The sequence below is a fragment of the Citrus sinensis genome, chromosome 2 (assembly GCF_022201045.2).
Source record: "Citrus sinensis cultivar Valencia sweet orange chromosome 2, DVS_A1.0, whole genome shotgun sequence".
NCBI classification, from domain to species: domain Eukaryota; kingdom Viridiplantae; phylum Streptophyta; class Magnoliopsida; order Sapindales; family Rutaceae; genus Citrus; species Citrus sinensis.
Window position 1 is genome coordinate 25,541,273 of NC_068557.1, and position 19,577 is coordinate 25,560,849.

Genomic DNA, 19,577 nt, shown 5'->3' on the forward strand with positions numbered 1-19,577 from the left:
CTTCAATTTAAATGGCTAAGGAATATTGGTTGTGTATTTTGAATGCATTGAAAAGTGAATTATGGTTTGTTTATTGTTTTATTGAAGCAGCTTACTAATTATTGAGCTTTTGAGATGTTGAATAATGAAGGAAGAAATTGTGAGATGAAAGCTAAAGAAGCAATGGTTGTAATGGTGATTTTAACTTGACAATGGCTGTATTTACAGCCAATGTTGCTGCAAATATTCACTACATTGATAGCTTTGTTGATTTTCTCAATTTATATTTTTCTCCTTTTTTTTAATATTATGTAATGTCAATGATTTGTTTTAAATGGTCAGTTTAGACTTTTTAGTGTTTTAGTGTGATGTTTAACGCCAAACTGTAATTACTATCATTAAAGAAATTGTTAACTGCCAAAGCATTTTTGAGGCCAAGGGCAGTTTTGGCTTTTCATCAGTCCACTAACAGTCAAGTTAGCCATGTAGTAACGTCAGGGGAGGTCCCTGTAATTACGTGAATACTTTCTATTAGACTGTCAATACACCAAACCTCAGGGGAGGTCTCTAAAAATAACCCATTTGTTTTATTGTTCCACTATGTATTCGGGGCTGGCCTACTTAAGTGTCACCTAGTAATACGTATTTGTTTGTCTAATTAATTGAAGACACAGTTTGAAATCATCGTAGCTGGTAAAATCAAGGTGTTTACTAAAATATGTTGCTATTTTTTCTTCTTTTTTTTAAAAATATAAACATAAATTCAAATTATCTTATTTTATTTATCTGAAATAAATTTGGTACACATAAAAAAAATAAAATAAAATTGTAATTTTAGTGCATATTATCTATTTAACCAACTCATTGCTATTCGGACATGCAGGAAACTTATGAGTTTAACTGACGTGTACAGTTCACTTCAGGACACTTTGAGATTCTGTTCGAAATTTTCTTTTATTTAGGAAACAGAATAGATAAATAAAACTAAATAAATAATATTCCTTTTTAAAATAAAAGTGAACCAAAAGGTTCGTAAAATTTCAATTTGTAAACTGTAAAGCAGTATACATTAATATGATTGGCAAATAAAAATTCAACAATAATTACAATAAATAAAAAATAAAAATAACGTAAACCGACGGGAGAGGAACAGAGCGTAAGACGAGAACAGGAATCAAAGGAACAGCCGCTTTTCGTCATCATTTTGTACATTCGCAAGAAATATCTGTAAGTTTCAAAAATATAAGCTTTGTTTTTTTATTTTTAAGTGAATGTAAAATGTATTTTAACGTTTTTTTTTCAAGCTTTGTTAGATAGATCTTAGCTTTTGATGAAATGGGTTGGTTTTATTTTCATTTTTTATGATAGATTTTTGTTTTTCCCAAGGTTAAAGGATTACGTTATGTAGAGGGATCCGATAAAATTTTGAATTGTGTGTAGTTTTGACTATTTTGATTGAATAGATTTCGAAAGGGAGGCTCTTTGTGATTGCGGCCAGGTGGGTTCATTCATTGAGAGGTTGAAGATAAAAAGAAAGGTCTTTGAGAAGTAGGGAGAGAAATTTTGGTTAAATTTTAATGGGTTCAAACAAGATGGAGGGCTCATCGGCTCCAACAATTCGAAGAGACCCTTATGAGGTTTTGTGCGTGTCAAGGGATTCTTCTGATCAGGAGATTAAAACGGCTTATCGAAAGCTTGCTCTCAAGTAAGTTTGTTTATCTTTAGATTAAAGTTTTTTGTTTTTTTCCAATCGTTAGGGCTGGAAATGGTAGAATTTGGTGCTTGTTTGAGCTTCTTTCCGCTGTGCTGGTATTTTGGTGTAACTGGTGTTGCTGAATTTGCTTACTTGCTCTATGATTAGTAAATTTGAGATATTTAGTAGGGTTTTTAGCTGAATCATAGCTCATTAGGGTTGTTGGTGTTGAAAAGAGGATATGACTTGTGACTTGTCTGATGGCCGCTGTGTTTGAGCTTCTCTTTGTTGTGCAAGAATAATGGGTGTTATTAAATTTGTATACTTGTTCAAGGATTGCTAAATTTAGTTGGGATTCTAGCTGAATATATAGCTCCATTGAGGTTGTTGGTGTTAAAAAGAAAATATGCCTGTGAATTGTGAAATGGATTTCTTGGATCTGCAGTGGGCTTGGTATGATATGGCATATTGAGCTGCAATTGTGGAGAGCTCACTTCAGTATGGGAAGTTCTGTTTCAAATGATTCATGTACTAGTATCGGTGGGGTCGAAAATCAATTAAAGGCAGATGCTTAGTTTAAGTTTGCTCGCTCTGTTATATTCATTTGTTTGTTGGTTAAATTTGGATTTAATTTGCTGAGTCTGCTAGTGTTGAAGTATTCTACTGCATACGACACCTGCCGTTTTGAATGTATGTTTCGTTGTCCCATTGGAATTGAATTGCTCAATTCTGTCTTACAAATAATTTTGTGTTTAAATCCAACTTCTAAGCTAAGTTCACTGCAATACAGGCAGCCAAAATGGAAAAGTCTGTTTAGAATCAATACCATCACTTTTAGCAGTTGCACTGCCTGTTTCCTGTTGGACCAATCGTGATTATAGGTTTAAAGCTACGAAAATTGAAATGGAATCATTTAATTTGTTATTTGACATGCAGATGTTTCCTTATCCTTGATTTGTACATGGATAAAGTTTTCTTTTGTTTCATTTGAAAAGGGGAAAAAGAAAATTCAATCTGAGCCATAAATCTTATATGTCTGATTCATCATTGCATTTATGTCACTTTGTTCTGTTGCATTATTGCTTCCTTCTTTTACTGGGTTTGCTTAATCATTTGTGCACTGATGTATCCTTAATCTTGGACAGGTATCATCCTGACAAGAATGTCAGCAATCCTGAAGCCGCTGAACTATTTAAGGAGGTCGCATATTCTTATAGCATCTTATCTGACCCTGAGAAGAGAAGGCACTATGACAATGCAGGGTTTGAGGTGCGTCTCTTCCTTCCCCGCCTCTCTCTTTCTGACATCATGCCTTTATGTGTTAGATCAAACTTATTGCTGTCTGTGTTGTAAAAGTCAAAGTTACAATCCAGAGTTTGTGGCGATTTGTTTGAACTTTTAATCTGTGTTTATATAAACTAAAATTTCATGCTGAAGACATTCAAACTATAATATAATTGTTTGATAAAAGATGTCAAAATCTCAATAATTGACCAATACATAGGGGTTAAAACCTGTCACAATAAATTGCACCCTAAACTTTTTAGGCTATTAATGTCAAAGGACCATGAAGTACAAGCTGGATTGAAATATCAGTGTTGCTATTAATGGTCCTGCCCTGTGTATTGATAGGAACTTAGGGTTTGCATGTTTCCAAGTTTAAGTTCGTATTAGGTTGCTCCTTGGGAGAAACAGTTGGCAACTCTTTCCATTTTATCACTTTTCGTAAGCTGCATTTCCTTGACGTATTTTTTAACTTTCAAGATAAAAGTCTTACACCATTGGATTAGTTTGTAAGGTCAGATGGGCTCTGAGGTTCACCAGGGCATTATTCTATTGTGGACTGGCATTTGTTGTCTATTTTCCGTGTGATGCTGGATTATCACAAAATTCCATCTATAGAAGATCAGGTTCTTATTCGCATTTGGGTGCCCAAGAACTTGTGCTATGCGCCCTATTAAGGGTTTTCCATGTTGGATGTTGGTTTTCCGGGAACGGGCCTAACGTGAAAAAAGTGTCATGTGATTGGGTGGGGGAGAAACTCACCGTTCCACACGAGTTAGAAACTGAGTTGGTCTTTGGCGTATAAAGGAGGATGGGTAACATCACCTAATTGCTTGGTCTTGGGCTTTCCCCTTTCTCACGCATGAAAACACTTGCCATCTCACAAGCATATGACTGAGATATTAAACTTTCATTTTATCCGTCCCCATTGTACTTACCATGGCATGTGCTAATTCGATTCTTACAATCTGATTCTCACAAAATTTCTGCAATATTATCTTTATCATGCATACAAGTTGGGAGTTCTTTTTTGCCAATGCTATTTGTTTTCTCTTTCTTGTTTCCCATGTACATACTCTTTCCCTTTCATGTCGAGGCATCTTGATTTGTCGATATTCAATTATAAATCTTTTCAGGCAATTGATGCTGAAGGCATGGATATGGAGATAGACTTGTCAAATCTGGGAACAGTCAATACAATGTTTGCGGCATTATTCAGGTAAATATTGTAGTTGTTGTACATGGGGCATTTAGTGCCATTAAGCTATTTTTAAATCTCCATTCTATTTTCCATAGCAAGTTGGGAGTACCTATCAAGACTACAATTTCTGCTAATGTTCTTGAAGAAGCTTTGAATGGAACCGTCACAGTCAGACCACTCCCTATTGGAACATCAGTTAGTGGAAAGGTGCCTACAAGGTTTCTACTTCACATAGCCACACTTTTGAGGTACATACCTAAAACTTGCTTTTTATTTCACTGCAGGTAGAGAAGCAATGTGCCCACTTCTTTGGCGTAACAATAAATGACCAACAAGCTGAGGCAGGGATTGTTGTGAGAGTGACTTCAACTGCACAAAGCAAATTTAAGGTAATATTGCATGTCAAAACCTTGTTCTGAAGATTTCAGCTATATTTTGTAATCAATATGAGGCTGTTATTTGCCCCCTCTTACTTTTCTTCTTCTGCTTTCTACTAAACAATATAAATCTTTCTGTGACTTTCCAGTTACTTTATTTTGAGCAAGATACCAATGGTGGCTATGGTCTGGCCTTGCAGGTGATGTGCATTCTTCTGTGACAGTTCTCCTTATTACTTTCCTTATATGTAACTTCTTTTACTTGAAGTGGATGCTTTTACCTTTTTTTGTTTCATTGGTTCAAGAGATTGATGGAAGCTAAATTTAGGTTTAATACTTCTTACCAATGTCCTTTATTTGCTGCTTTTCTTTTGTGTATTGGTTCGTTACCAGAATGAGATTCGGATGCTGAATCTATTGTCATATGACAGAGTCCTACAATTATAAGTGAACTTCATGAGTTAGCTATAACATTGTCACTCAATATGGACTTAAGTTGGGATTTGATCAAGTACGGCTGCACCTAGTATTTAGGTTCAATCCATCACTATCTACTGCTACCTTTTGTAAAATTTCATCTCCTGCATCTTGATCCTTATTTTGCATCTTGGAGGCCAAACTAAATGAAATTCATTCGGGTACTTAGCAGATGTACTCTCAGGTCATTCAAGCAAAGTGTCTGCTTTTAGAGCCCCTGAAATGTTTTACTGCCTTGTGTATTGCATATAGCTGATAATCGTTGCACCTTGTGTATCTCATTCCATTCTATATACCACTATGATACACATTTTCACATTTTCAAATCATTTCTCTAAAAGGATGTGCTAAATTGACCTGCACTTAATTCCCATATGCTAGAGTAAGTGACATGCACCATAGACCAAGGCAAGTCTGTTTTGTGACAATGGCTAATTGGAAACATGCATATAGCTTGAACCTTGCTAACACTCCCCAAAACTATAATGTTTGGGGCAAGTGCTTAGTTGGTCCAATAGAGAGATTCGAGCCCTTAACCTCTTGCTTCTACTCAAAAACAACAAAAAACTTAATAGAATAAAGGGTTTATTACAATTACGAACATATATTCTTCAAATACTATATCGAAAATTTGAGTTAATTTCTATTTCTGCTACAGTAAGCATCAAAATGTGGAATAAGCTTTTTTATTAGCAATGATTTCAAGCATAAGTGAGATTGAAATAGTTAGTTACTTATTTTGGAGGGTTAAAAAAAAAAAAGGCCCTGTAAAATAACTGTAGGCCAACGCTGTTGCTTTTATTTTCTATTGAAGATGATGCAAGTAGGTATTGTTATTTTAACTTTCCTCTCAGCTGCGGGGGCATCTATCCAGTGTAACTACTCTGGAATATTCCAATCTGTATGAATGAATAAAGGCGATATATCTTTATGGATGTAACAATACAGGAGGACAGTGAGAAGACAGGCAAGGTGACATCAGCGGGGATGTATTTCTTACATTTTCAAGTTTACAGAATGGATTCAACACTGAATGCGGTAAGCCAGTTCCTTCACTTCTTTATTTTTGTTCTAGCTTCCTTTTTCCTTGGTTACATATTTTGCATTTTCTTATGACCCAAGAACTGGTGATTTATCCACATGCCTGTGGTGCAGATTGCAATCGCTAAAGACCCTGAATCTGCTTTCTTTAAACGATTGGAAGGTCTACAACCTTGTGAGGTTTCAGAACTAAAAGCTGGCACTCATATATTCGCTGTTTATGGTCTGAACTGTAAATTTTATATTTTCACCTTTGAGAGCTATAACAGAAATGGTTAATGTAATTGCTTTTACTGACATCTGCCATAATTTTCTCAGGAGATAATTTTTTCAAGACTGCTACCTATACGATTGAGGCACTTTGTGCGAAGTCATATGAAGATAACTCACAAAAGCTCAAGGATATTGAGGCTCAGATTTTGAGAAAGAGAAAGGAGTTACGGGAATTTGAGATAGAGTACAGAAAGGTATTGTTCCGTATTTTGCAGGTATCTGTAATTTTAGATTGTCAGTAATACGAAATTGCTCTTACAATTCTCTTCTGATGTTTTGTAGGCATTGGCACGTTTTCAAGAAGCGACCAATAGATATAGTCAGGAGAAGCAATCTGTATGTTCTGAAACTTTAATGTCTCTTTTCAACTGACTTACATTTTTCCTTCTTTAACAAGGTTAATACACACCCTGCCCACCCCTTGCACAAGCATAAATTAAATAAATCCCCTTCAAGGTTGGTGTGAGGCGGATCAATTCTTTGACCTCCATTACAAGAGGCCAGACCAATTGGGCCATTCCCTTCACAATACCGACGGATTTGCATGCATACATAATAATGCACAAGTTCATTTTACTATGTTGTGAGGAAGCACATATGCGTCGAACATGAAAAAAATGCCTGGGCAATTTAGTGTCTGAGCTGGATTTATGTTGAGTATAATAAGGTCATCTTTCGGATGTGTGGTATTGTGATAATGAGACCATCAAGGAATGAGGATGTTGTTGATGTCCCAGACTTTACCTATTGAAAGAATAAATAAGTTTTCTTAGAGAGAAATACTCATTTAATGAGTTTTAGTTTCACACTTTCATGGTTTATTCTATATATATTTCCTCAAATGTAAAAGCAAAACTGGAAAACATGACCCAAATCTACAAGGTTTGTTCTCCCAGCATCCTTCTCCAAGTGAAATCAGAAATGACAATTGCCTATCTGGTTCTCATGATCTTATTGTCAATTGTAACAAACAAACCATCTCTGAAATCATATATGTTAATTGTTTATTCGACTTAAGTTTTTCTTATGTAACTTAGGTGGATGAACTATTGAAACAACGTGACGCTATCCATTCTTCATTCACCGTAACCAAGACTCTCAGTACCAGTAGTGTGAGTGGTAACAATCTAAGTAATGGAAGTAGTAGCAAAGTTCCTGGTGAAGATTCAAAGGGTGAGAGTCCGGCTGAAGATGGAAGCTCGGACGGAAAGGATAAATCTGCTAAAAAGAAATGGTTCAACTTGAACCTTAAAGGATCTGATAAAAAGGCTGTCTGATTGAAAAGATTTTTGGATTAGTTTGTATTAGATTTGTACTAGGGTTACTTGCAGCCTGCAAAAAGCTTGCCTTGTATTATTTGCTTCTTCCTTTTTTCTCCTTTTCTTTTATTTATTTCTTGGGTTGCCAAGGGTTTTCAGTGGTGACACTAGGTTCTTTTTAGAGACCATCCCCAGTTTGAAGGTATTTGTATGTATGTCTTCATATTCTTGTTTCCATTCAAGTGTGGTCATCTCCTAGGTCCATGTAGCAACATAAACATACTTGTATTTCTGTTAAGTGTAACAAAATTTATTGCTTAATTTATTTTGATAGGGAAAAAAAAAAATTGTCTTCTTAGTAACCCATGCTTCTAAACCCTGTATCTTTTTGCCAAATGTGGTTGATTTGAACATGCCAATAAGAAAAAGCAGAGGATGCATGTTTCAGTTTTGTAAAATTATTGTTGCATGATGTATTTTATTTAATTTACGACTATTCTATTATTAAGTGTAAAACAACTTGTCTTTTCTTTAAGGGCTTAAATATAATGATCAGTGACTAGATCTTCAACTACCTCAATGATGTTAATAAATTTGCAATTATTATATAAATCACAATTATTGTACTTCCTGCTGCATCTGTGATACAATGGAGATATGGCTTTAGACACTTGGGCCAATAATAAATCTCTTTTTTTTGAATTGTTACATTAATAGGTATATTGTGATTTGAAATTTACTAGGAGTTTAGTATAGTGCATCCAAAATATATTATGATTTGAAAATGTTATTTGGAGTTTAGTCACCTACATTTATAGTACATCTTAAAAAGATGTCAAGTAATAGTGTTCATAAATCTACTCTCACGATTAGTTGGGAGATATTTATCCTAAGACATATATGGAGAGCATGACCTCTCATTCATGATAAGCAAATAATAAATTAGAAAAAAGACAACGTAAAATAAACACACAAGAAACCCAAGCCTCATCATTATAAGATAGGGCCCTTACTAGGGTTGGTTTAAAAAATTAAATAAAAAAAATGATCGATTTATATGAGAAAAACTGAAAAAATTAGAAAACACAAAAGAATTTACGGTACAAAATAAAAAAAAAACCTAACCAAACAAAGAATCAAATTCGGTTCAGATTAATATATATATAATTGATTGATTCAGTTCAATTCAGAACCGAACCAAATTGTACCCACCCCTTGTCCAGGCAAAGAGACTAAATAAGAATTTGAGACTCATGCCTATTATACAATCAACATTTAACTTATGCAGAACATTTAGAAATCAATCTTTTTCATTGTCCTCTATACTTAAAATAAATAAAAAAATTCATGAAAAAGGAAAAATATGATTTAAAGGAACAAAAAAAACCCAAAAGCTAAATCCTGGTCCTTTTTATCCCAAAAAAAAAAACTAATAATAATTTGGAATCTTTGAACTTCATTTGAGGTTCTAATTTATCGTTTTGAAAGGGGCATTTCATGAGGTCAAGATCTATTGGATCACCTATTTTTCTTCTCTGGCTCGACAATTAATTCCAAGAACAACTTATTCTGTGATGGCGAGAGAGGACTTAATGAGCATAGAATCACGTGCTATTATGATTCAAACAAACAAAGATAAGAGCAAATAATGCTTTGCTAGTATACTAGAAAATAATTAATAGACCAGAAAACAGTCTTAGGTTATCTGTCTTTGGACTAGTTTAAGCTTAAACACCACGAATCAGGCAACTATTTATTAAAAAGGTTAGGGATGACTTAATGCACACACACAACTCACTTCCTTGCGGAACTACATATCACTTTAAATCAAAACTTGTCTTGACCGAAGATGATGAATTGTTTAAGAACTATTTTAATTTATTATGACTTAAGAGAACTGATATCTACTTGGATTTTTTCCAAGAGACAAATTCCTCCAGAACTTAAGGCATGGTTTATCTAATGCTCTATTGTTAAAGTAAGCACATCATGTAGATTAAGCAATGTTTACACCCTTCTTGTAAGAATAAGTCCCACATGCATATGTTATTCTAGCTATGAAATTTTATTATATATAGTAGATTCCTCTCTTTGGTTAGATTAGGTTAAGTGAAATTATAGTCACATTGTCTTTACTTATGGCGGTCAAGTATGGGCAACCCCTCCCACACGATAAGTTCTTAGATCCATTAACTTGAAAAAAAAAAATTTATATCAAATGATCCTATTTAATATAAACAATCAATAGTGTTTCTTGATAAGTGTCAAATTTTAAGTAACAAGATAAATAAAAGATTCATTTTTTTAAAAGAAAAAAATTTCTCCATTTGAGTTTTTATATAAGTAAACACAACTACATAAGAATATGATCAGCAATAAATGAATGAAAATTTGACCATATATAAAAAAAAATGTATGTAATACAAAATCATTTTAAAACTAAGAGAATTTTGGTTTAGAGAGGATTTAAAAAAAAAAACTAAAATTTAATTCAAATGGACAACATGCATAGGCTAACCACAAATGACTATGTTGTTAGAACACATGGTGCGTGATAAGAGGAGATTGATGATGAAATCCGAACCAAATACAAATTGTGATCTCAAAATAATTTGTTAGTCATATCATGTGCACATGCCCCGACTAATTAAATGTTTATTTGGGTAAGATGTTATGTGGGCATCTAAGTGTCTCGCTTTATCAGCAACCAATCCACATTTATTTTGTCTTATTGATTGACCAAACTCACCTCTCTCCAAATTAACCCAAATTCACGGGACTTTCTATTTTGCATTTTAAACTCATCAAAAGTTTGATGGAATTATCATATCAATGCATATGCTTTGCTAATTCTTAAATAATATATATGTAGATACACATTCTAAGCTATAATATTCTAATAATATATTTTAGTCCCATATAGCTCCGTGTTATACATAATTAATACATATAATTAATCTAGAGAGAAGAAGGGAAAGTCACTTCACATGACTTAAAGCTAACTCCACCCAACTTATTTTATATTTTAATTAAAAGAAGTAGGAAGTGTCACTTGGAATGCATGGAGGGGCTGCCTACATTTATAGCTTAGTTATTAATTGAGGCATACACCCACATTGTTTGGGATTAATTGCTTATTAAATAATTTAATTAAAAAAAAAAGTGCTTTTGAACATATCCATAAAAGGGATTTCGACTCGAAAACTAAGTCACACTTTGGTTATATTCATCTTTTATATCCTTTTTGGATCCTTCCAAAGTAATGTGGTTCACAAAAGAAACAAAAGATGATTAGAAAGTTAATGGGGGAGTTTTAATATGCTAGTATCATGTCTCCGTAATAATCCTTTTGTTTAATATGTTATTAAGTTGCTTTCATTGGTTAAATTTCCTTGATAAGCACAACTTGGTGGGCCATGGTGTTGATTCGGGCGATCTTAAAACGATATTATCGGCATCACTTCAATCAACAATGAAAGAAAAAGCATGATTATGGCCCTTAATTATTTCAAAGTGTTTTTTATTCTTTTCTAAGTATTAGATGGTGGAAACCATACAACAGGAAAAAAAACGCCACTCTTAAGAGGACAGTTGTTTACTCTAATCAACAAGTTTCGTCAAGTGTGATTGGACAATTAATCTTTCACCACCCTAGCTACTTTGCTTATATAATAAATTTATTCTTCAAAGAGAGGTTGGTTGTTCATATGGAACAAAATTTGCCACAAAATATTGCACATGTGGTCCCTTAATATTGCCCCAAACGTGGGCGGGTCCTACCGAAGTTTGATCAAACACTTCAGAGACCAATTAGATGTATCATCATCATCATCTCACATGTTTAATTTGATCCTTCATCAGTGGAGCAAAACTTGTGCCTATGTCCACCCACCTTCTAGCAATTCATAGCTTTTTGATATATATAAGCCATTGCCCTATAGCTAGTCTCCTCTTCTTTTCTTCCTATGATGTTTCAACTTTTTATCAACACTTAGGTTTGCATATAAACATTTGCCCAACTTCGAAAAATAAATAAATAAATCCAGGAGTTTAAGATTAGGGTTTGATTGCTGCTTTAATATGCAAATGAAAACCCTACTGTGATTTCAAGTTTTGGTGGCCACCACTGGTCCCAACAAGCAGTCGTATGTGAACTCTTTGAACCTTTGTGAGTAAGACTACTCATGTTGAAACTGAGAAGGTGACTTCAGTACAGTTTTTCTTTTTGAGTGAAACAAACTCCTTTGAGCCCCATCGTGGGGGTGATGGTGGCCCCGATACTGCAGGTTTTTCTAACCTTCCCGAAGACAAAAATCATTGGATCCACACATAATTATTAATAGAGTAAAAAGGTGTGGTTAGGTTTAGTAAAAACATTTTTCTGAACTAATATTGGAGTTATTTATGGAGATCCGCTAATCCAAGTGCCCCAAAGTCTATGTGCACAATTATTTCAGGCTTCCTATAAGCTACAAGCTATACAACCCATGTTATCTAATAGCTAGAGGTATACTATGGGTCCCATATATACAAAATGATTCATGACTGGCTCAATACAAACATCTCATCGGTTACACATCTTGTCTATAAGTTGATGACAAGAAAGAATAACAAAACTTTGTTTAAAAATGGAAAAAAGAATAGGGCCCATCATTTTTTTATCAAACTTTTGCTATGATCAACTAGCTATACCTTGACTTTTGATGTCTCCCATGTCGATCAGATACTTACATCTGCTTTTATATGGTTTAAAAATCGCCACATGTTTATCCTAATAATCATGATTAGCATATAAACCGAATCTAACGGTCGAAAAAGAATATGAGCTTTGGAAGTAAAGATGTATATATGATCGATAAGATTAATTATACTTCTATGGAAAAATTTGACTAATAAAATGATAGAAACCCTTTGAATAGAACACACATGAGATTAGGAGAAAGAAGAGACATGGTGGGTCATGTTTGGGGTTGTGATGAAGACTTTGTTTAAGAGCTTTTGAATAATATAATACATGCACACACTAATAATTATAATTACTTTATTTATTATAATTATAATATTGAGTAATTAGCACACATCAAGCTGTTTTTTTTTTTGCAGTGCGAAGATTACAATTTACAAAGCCAAACTCATTCTCTCTCTCTTGCTTTCTCTTTCTCTTGTAGTTAGTAAGATTCGGAGAGATCTCTCTAAAAAGAAAGAAACTATATAGTAATATAAATTTCAACGTCAATCACGCAAACATTTGAACAATTATTCATCATCAACACGTAATGGTGGGGACCTTATTCATAGTTGTAAGCACCTGAACATCCATTTCATTTTAATTTTTTTTAAATTACCCTTCCAAGCAAGCTAACTTAATTAGCTTCCCATGTTGACTTGAAAATTCACTAAAACTGCTGGCTGCTGCTGCCGCCATAATTTCTCTGTGTGTGTGTGTGTGTGTGTGAGAGAGAGAGAGAGAGAGAGAGAGAGAGAGAGAGAAGGTTGTATAATATGAAACATACGTATCTAATGCCGGATTTGGAAGATAATTAAGACAGTGACACGTGGGCCATGAACAAGTTATGATGAGTGGGACTCACTCAACGGTGTTAGATCTTAAATGTATCTAGTTGTTGTAGTACTTGGTGGATATTATGGACCTGTTTGCATGCATGAGTTTAAAAGATCAAATGTGTGTTTTGACTTTTTAGAAGAGAGAGGGGAAAAAAAAAACAAACAAAATTAAGAAAGGTGGGTTATGGTGTCGGCTCCATAGATTGAGCTAAAGCAAATGTATACGTATGAAGTGTAAGAGAGAGAAATATATAGTAAGATAAGAGAGCCAAAAATGGGAAGAAATTATTAATTAAAATTATGTTGAGAGAATTTGGGCATTTACAATCTATAGCAGCTCGATCGGCCAGCTGGAAGCAAAGAGACATGAGCTTCAAAATTTATAATAAGGTGCTTGAATGGATCTTGATCAATTCAATTCATTGGGGCTCGTTCCACTTCCACTACATATAAATTTAGTTAAAAGAATATTTTGCCCCCCTTGAAACACGATCATCATTATGCGTAAATGAATATTAAATTTGTGGATCATGATTAATTTATAAACAATGTTGTTGAGTGCATGCCATAGATGGAGAAACCCAGGCGCTGGCAAAGAGCATTTTTTAGAAGGGCCAGCTACGTGTAGTTTATGCAGTGGTTAGGACTTAAAGCTCTGCCATAATGGGAGTTGAGTTGAGGCAAATTGAAGATGGGTAGCTAGGTTTGTTTAATTTGGTACATTAAATTAATTAAAGAAAATCTTTGTTGAGACATGATTGGTCGGTTGAAGTAGTACAGCTCTCTCTAGCTTGTAGCTAGCTTAATTTATAATCAAAGTAGATCGAGTGGAAGGAAAGTGTCCCAGATCATGTATTAACCATTTTATTACCCATCGACAACATTAATTAGTTTTCGATTTCTAACCTAATTACATCAATTTGACAAGTTTGTACAAAAGATGCGCATTATTTCATTGGATCATGATCAATGATCATCACCCATGAGTCAATCCCTGTCTGTCTATGTCCCTCAACTTGCTTGTAGCTGTATACAATAACAATGACAGTTATAGTTAGTCATCAACAAAATCAACGACTCATGAGAAATTTGGGGCACCCAAAACTCCAAAGTGTCAAATTCATGCACTATCTTATCGATAGTATGACAGAATAAAGAAAGCAACAAAGTGCGGGATCCCATGAAAACACTGTTTCCTACTCTCATCACATGCATCACATTTTCAATCTCCAATTTTTTAAGGAAAAAAAAGGCAAAATCAACTAATTAAAAAAAATAACATAAATCGTAATCATAAACTAATATAATTGGGCAATTGACCATTAGTCTAAACTAAAGGGCATTCTCGTAATTCAGCACACAGAAAAGCATGTACAAGATAATTAACCCGAGACAAGTGCAAATCCTCAATTAGGGTCCCCATGTTGTATTGCATTCGTTCACTTCTTGGCTTGGGTTGGGTGGTCGATCATGTTCCCAAGATTTAAACTCTCAAGTTTCTTCTTCTTTGGATGTCCGCAACCGCAACCATCTCTCTCTCTCTCTCTCTCTCTCTCTCTCTCTGGCTCTTGCTTTCTCATCATCACAAGACACAATAATCACTCACTTTAATTAATTAGTTTTCTCTAATACAATTATTTATATACTAAGAATCTATCTATCTATCTACTGTACACATTTTACAATCCCTTTTTATCTTGTATATATACCCCCCAATCATCCGACACTTCCTCTTGCAACATCCATTCCCCATTTTCATCTCTCTCTCTCTCTCTCTCTCTCTCTGTGAACAACACTACTTTTAACATGGCAGAGCTGCTTGACTACCAGAGCAAGCCAACAGCCACACGCTTAAAACTCTTTGGCTTCGACGTCTCCGAAGACAACGACGACGTTTCATCATCAGACCATAGATCATCATCAACGTCAAATAACAATAACAATAACCAGACTCCTCCATCGGGTTCTCCCGACGGGTTTCCGCCTTCTACCTCCTCCACTGACCGCAAGTACGAGTGCCAGTACTGCTGCCGAGAATTCGCCAACTCACAAGCTCTCGGCGGCCACCAAAACGCTCACAAGAAAGAACGCCAGCAGCTCAAACGAGCGCAGCTACAAGCCACCAGAAACGCTGCCATTTCCTTCGCCAGAAACCCTATCATCTCAGCTTTTGCACCCCCGCCGCACCTCCTCCCGCACTCCGGCCCCCTCGTGGTCCCCACCGGCGCTGCACCCTCGGGTCACTCTTGGGTCTACTTGCCACGCACCGCTGCTCCTCCGTTTCACGTGTCGCATGGGTGTGTCATCGCTGGCGCTCCGCATGACAGAAGCGGAGGCGCGGGTGCAGCGGGGTTACCGTACGGTGCCAGGGCAGGGGATTTGAACAATGTGAACAACATTAATAATATGGGGGCACAAAGTAGGGCCCACGGGAGAGGGGTTGACGGGCCCTCGTTGAGTAGGTTTTCTAAAGGTGATGGTGGGCCCAGCTTTGACGATGGATTCGGCTTGGACTTGCATCTTAGTCTTGCTCCTGCTGGGTCTTGAGTTGGGCTCTTTGGTTTAGCGTGAATGCCACTTCGATCTGATCTTTGTACATTTCTATTTATTTTATTTATTTTTTTCCCAAGGTAGAAATTTCACTCTTCACTGACACTGACATTAATTGATTACTTACTGCTAAGTGCCAACCCTTATGAATTTTTTTTTTTTTAATTTCTTAATATAACTCTTTTATGAGACTTATTTACTCTTACGACTGTGTGTATGCGTTAGTGAAATTGAGTTAAAAATGTCAACTATACGACTTGCAAGTTGATTTTGAATTACGAAAGTGTTCTTCTTGTTTCAGTCGGAATGGGAAAATAAAACTAGAGCAGTTAATGTAAAACGTTTCGGCAATGTTAATTCGTAACTGAGTTGTTTGTTAATTCATCCAGGCATGAATGGAAACGATCGTCTCTTAATTAATAGTTTCCTGAGCAACCCAACTAATAATTTTCTGACTGTCCCATATGTCAAGTCCCAATCTTGATTATAATTAATGTTATAGGTAGGTGGATTAAGACGTAGCATGATCAAATTTTAATGCATCGAGTACCATATTTAAATAAGCCAATTAAGCTTACATTGAGCTTATCCTATTGCAAGCTCGCTTGAGTTCCTTTTTTTTTCGGTCTTTAGGAGCAAACTTGCTCAAGTTAAATTATTAGGTGCGGATGTTCAAATTTTATTTTGATGTCTCTGAAGAAACATGTCCAAATTTTTGTAAAACACAAATTCTAGATAACCAACAAAAACTAATTACAGTAAAAAGGATTAAAAACAATTTGAATTTTAAAGCAATGTTTGTGTTTTTATAGTGCTTTAAAAAATAATATATTCCGTCATGTTGTTTATGTTATCATGTATGTATAAATGATTTTATCTATTTAATTTAAGACTTTACAAATTTATCGCATCAAAGTTCTGTAGAACTTTAAGAAGTGGGTTATGTTATGTCTCATGTCGTCTTTGCACTTTATTTATATAAAAAGGCATTGATGGTTTCATATCAGTTTCTATGACAAAGGAATAATTAAATTTAACCTGTTAATTCAGTTTGTCAATGGTAAATAAAGTTCATGAAGAAGACAGATTGAGAAATATAGGGCATAATTTCTTAATTGAAGAAAGTTTGTGTATATGTATTTCATTATTTTGTTAATTTGGTTATATATATATATATATATATATAATTTTGCTTCTGGAAGGTGGGCCGGGATATCTTATAATTGAAGACTCGTTGTCCTCAAAACAACAACTAATCGCATGATGTTTGTTGGTGCTTCTTGTCATATTTGACTAAACGGCTTGTATCTGATAGCATTTATGGAAAATATGGGGGCCAATCACATGCAGACCATTTTTCTTCACAGTTTGAAAGCAACAATTTGATTGGATGAAAATATGCAACTAGGACCCGAGTCTTCGAGTCAAATTTAGTGTCAATACACACGAAAGCTTTCATACTGTGATCAGATGGGTTGGTTGCTGTCAAAACATTGATTAGCAGAAGAGAGAGAGAGAGAATTTGTTGAGAAAATAATGTGAACAAGCGATGGCTTCTTAGAAAAGTGATTCTTGCAGATCAGCGACAGCAACTGGCTAGCTGGACACTTGTGGGTTAAAAAGAAGCTTACGTGTAAGCACTTAAACAAGATAAGGCATAGAAAAGCAAGCGCCAATTGCCTATCATTTTAGGGTTTGCCGCAAATTTTTTTTTAAAAAAAAACAGCTCAAAAAATGGTCAAAAGGGCAGGTGGCAACCCCAAAATTGCACCTCTTTTCGGTGCAAAAGTGAATCTAATAAAAGCGTTAAAACATATATCATATATATTATAAAGGTCGGTGTGTCATCACCTCTTGTACATGTTATTGCTCTCTGACTGTTGAGGACACTTCGAAAATTCTATAACACAAAGAAGAATTATTATTAATATTGTATTGGGATGCTTTAGTTTCCATTTTTATGCTTAAAACAAATATGGGTGTTAATTGGTTTCATTAAGTGAGGGAGAAAGAAAATGATTAGTGTAAGGTGTGCAAAGCATAATCATGATCGTGTATACGATTTGAAAACTTGTGCTTGTTGAAAAGGGTTTCTTCTTCTTTTTAAAAACCCTTTTTCGACATATGAATCAGTACATAAACAACTGAACAAACTAAATCAGAAAGTATACAATTCTTAGTGGTTGATGAGGCAGAAACTAGAATTAAGAAATTAAAATCAAAGACTTATTCCCGCAACTTTGCCTCAAATCATAGGGGGGATTGGGTCCCAATCTTTTGCTTCTCACTGGTCACTGCCATTGAAACTGATGTTGACATCCACTTCGTTGAGGCCATAGCCAATGAAATCAAATTCTTTCTAAATAACTTAGTGGGGAGTGGGAATGAATCCAATGATCAATGATCATTCTATAAAGTTAAAGCCACAGGATGGGGGTTTTTAAGAGTCTTTTATTGCTTGTTCAGTCCTTGGTGATCACCATGATCCAATCAAATTTGAAGACATAGTTATCATTCATTAGTAGCACATTGATTTACAATCAACTTGCCATGAGACCATTTACGGACTTTTGCTGTCAATTTTGTTTTATCAGCCAAATGGCTAGAGCTTGATGGAGAAAATTAGAAGAGAAGCAATCACATTGCGTTGGTTCATTAGACTTCCAATTAAATTGCGCTAGCTTCAGACAGGGAAATGTGAGCACTGTGGGGGATACATCATAACCAATTGAAACTCTCATTTTGGCATATACAAGCTTTGTCCACTATTAATAATGTTCACTCCAACTTGGACACAGAATATATGATGATTTTTTTTGTAATAACAATTCAAAGCCGCCTTTTTTTTCCCCCATTTGTTTTCCTTAGTTATCCCAAAACCACGATTTAATTGGAGTTCCTCTGGTTAGTCAGTCTATATATATATATATGCATATGCATGTATAATTCTCTTATAGCGATGCTAGTATGCTAGCAATTTTTGGTACTTCATTGGAATAACTAAATTTTAGTAAAAGTTAAGACTTAAGCACCGTGAATAATGATATTGAAATTGATACAAGTGTGTGGTTATAACAAAAAGAGAAGAACCAAAAAAAGGGGTCAAAAAGGTTTGAGCAATGTTTTATTATTATTATTATTATTATTACTTTTTTTTTTTAAAGCAAGAAACTCTTTGTTTCATTAAGCATATTATTCGAGCAATAATTTTTAAGTGGGCTTGCATTGCATGAAATTGGTTAATTTTAACTAGAACAAATATGTCGAAGACCAGAAAAGGAGTTGAAAATGTGAACTGATATTAGCAAAAGCATGTGAAAACACATTGAAATTGTTTTGCCTTTTTGTTTATGAACGTGATTGAGTTCAAAATTATGTAACGGAATCACAATTTTCTTGATCTCAATCAATCTTCTGCCTCGACAAAACCGGCATAATATTCCATTAATCAAAGAAAAACAAAAGATAAAGCGAGGCATGAGTTAAAAGAGTTAAAAGCTCCGGGGCCAACCATAGAGATTATACAGATCTTTGCATTAAAAGATTAAAGATGCCTCCCCTTCTAGGAGGAACAAACACGGGGACCCCAGAACTTAGCTCTTTCCAAGTTCACATGTCCTATGAAAACTACCGCTTATGACTTATGAGTGTTTAGGAGGCCGCGTTTGGCACGCAGGATTATTGGACTAAATATTAAAATTGAACTAAATTAGATTGGAGTAAATTAGTTTGAATTATATATATTATTGACTTATGTTTGGTACAATATTAGATTATATTATATTAAATTAAATTAAAATGAAATTAAATAGTGTTTAAGTTAATATTTAAATTTAGATATTAACTATTTATGGATATTTAGTAAGAAATATTGTAAT

At 34.7% G+C, this 19,577-nt stretch overlaps 2 protein-coding genes across 2 annotated transcripts; both read left to right on the forward strand.

Moving 5' to 3' along the window:
* The first annotated feature begins 1,039 nt into the window (after positions 1-1,039).
* On the forward strand, positions 1,040-8,042 carry LOC102625496 (chaperone protein dnaJ 15). The gene is made up of 12 exons (XM_006468664.3): positions 1,040-1,206; positions 1,443-1,684; positions 2,818-2,941; positions 4,093-4,175; positions 4,253-4,364; positions 4,442-4,546; positions 4,684-4,734; positions 5,960-6,049; positions 6,167-6,275; positions 6,371-6,519; positions 6,608-6,661; positions 7,363-8,042. Exons 2-12 carry the CDS (start codon positions 1,557-1,559, stop codon positions 7,600-7,602), a joined length of 1,245 nt encoding a protein of 414 aa, XP_006468727.1. The 5' UTR covers positions 1,040-1,206; positions 1,443-1,556; the 3' UTR covers positions 7,603-8,042.
* Positions 8,043-14,591: 6,549 nt separating this feature from the next.
* On the forward strand, positions 14,592-15,866 carry LOC102625220 (zinc finger protein GIS3). Its single transcript, XM_006468663.4, has one exon. It carries the CDS (start codon positions 14,956-14,958, stop codon positions 15,694-15,696), a length of 741 nt encoding a protein of 246 aa, XP_006468726.1. The 5' UTR covers positions 14,592-14,955; the 3' UTR covers positions 15,697-15,866.
* Positions 15,867-19,577: the final 3,711 nt, after the last annotated feature.

Coding starts and splice junctions, on each gene's coding strand:
- LOC102625496 (XM_006468664.3), top strand. CDS start 1,557: ATGGGTTCAAACAAGATGGAGGGCTCATCGGCTCCAACAATTCGAAGA. Junction 6,520..6,607: donor TTGAGATAGAGTACAGAAAG/GTATTGTTCCGT, acceptor GATGTTTTGTAG/GCATTGGCACGTTTTCAAGA. Junction 6,662..7,362: donor ATAGTCAGGAGAAGCAATCT/GTATGTTCTGAA, acceptor TATGTAACTTAG/GTGGATGAACTATTGAAACA.
- LOC102625220 (XM_006468663.4), top strand. CDS start 14,956: ATGGCAGAGCTGCTTGACTACCAGAGCAAGCCAACAGCCACACGCTTA.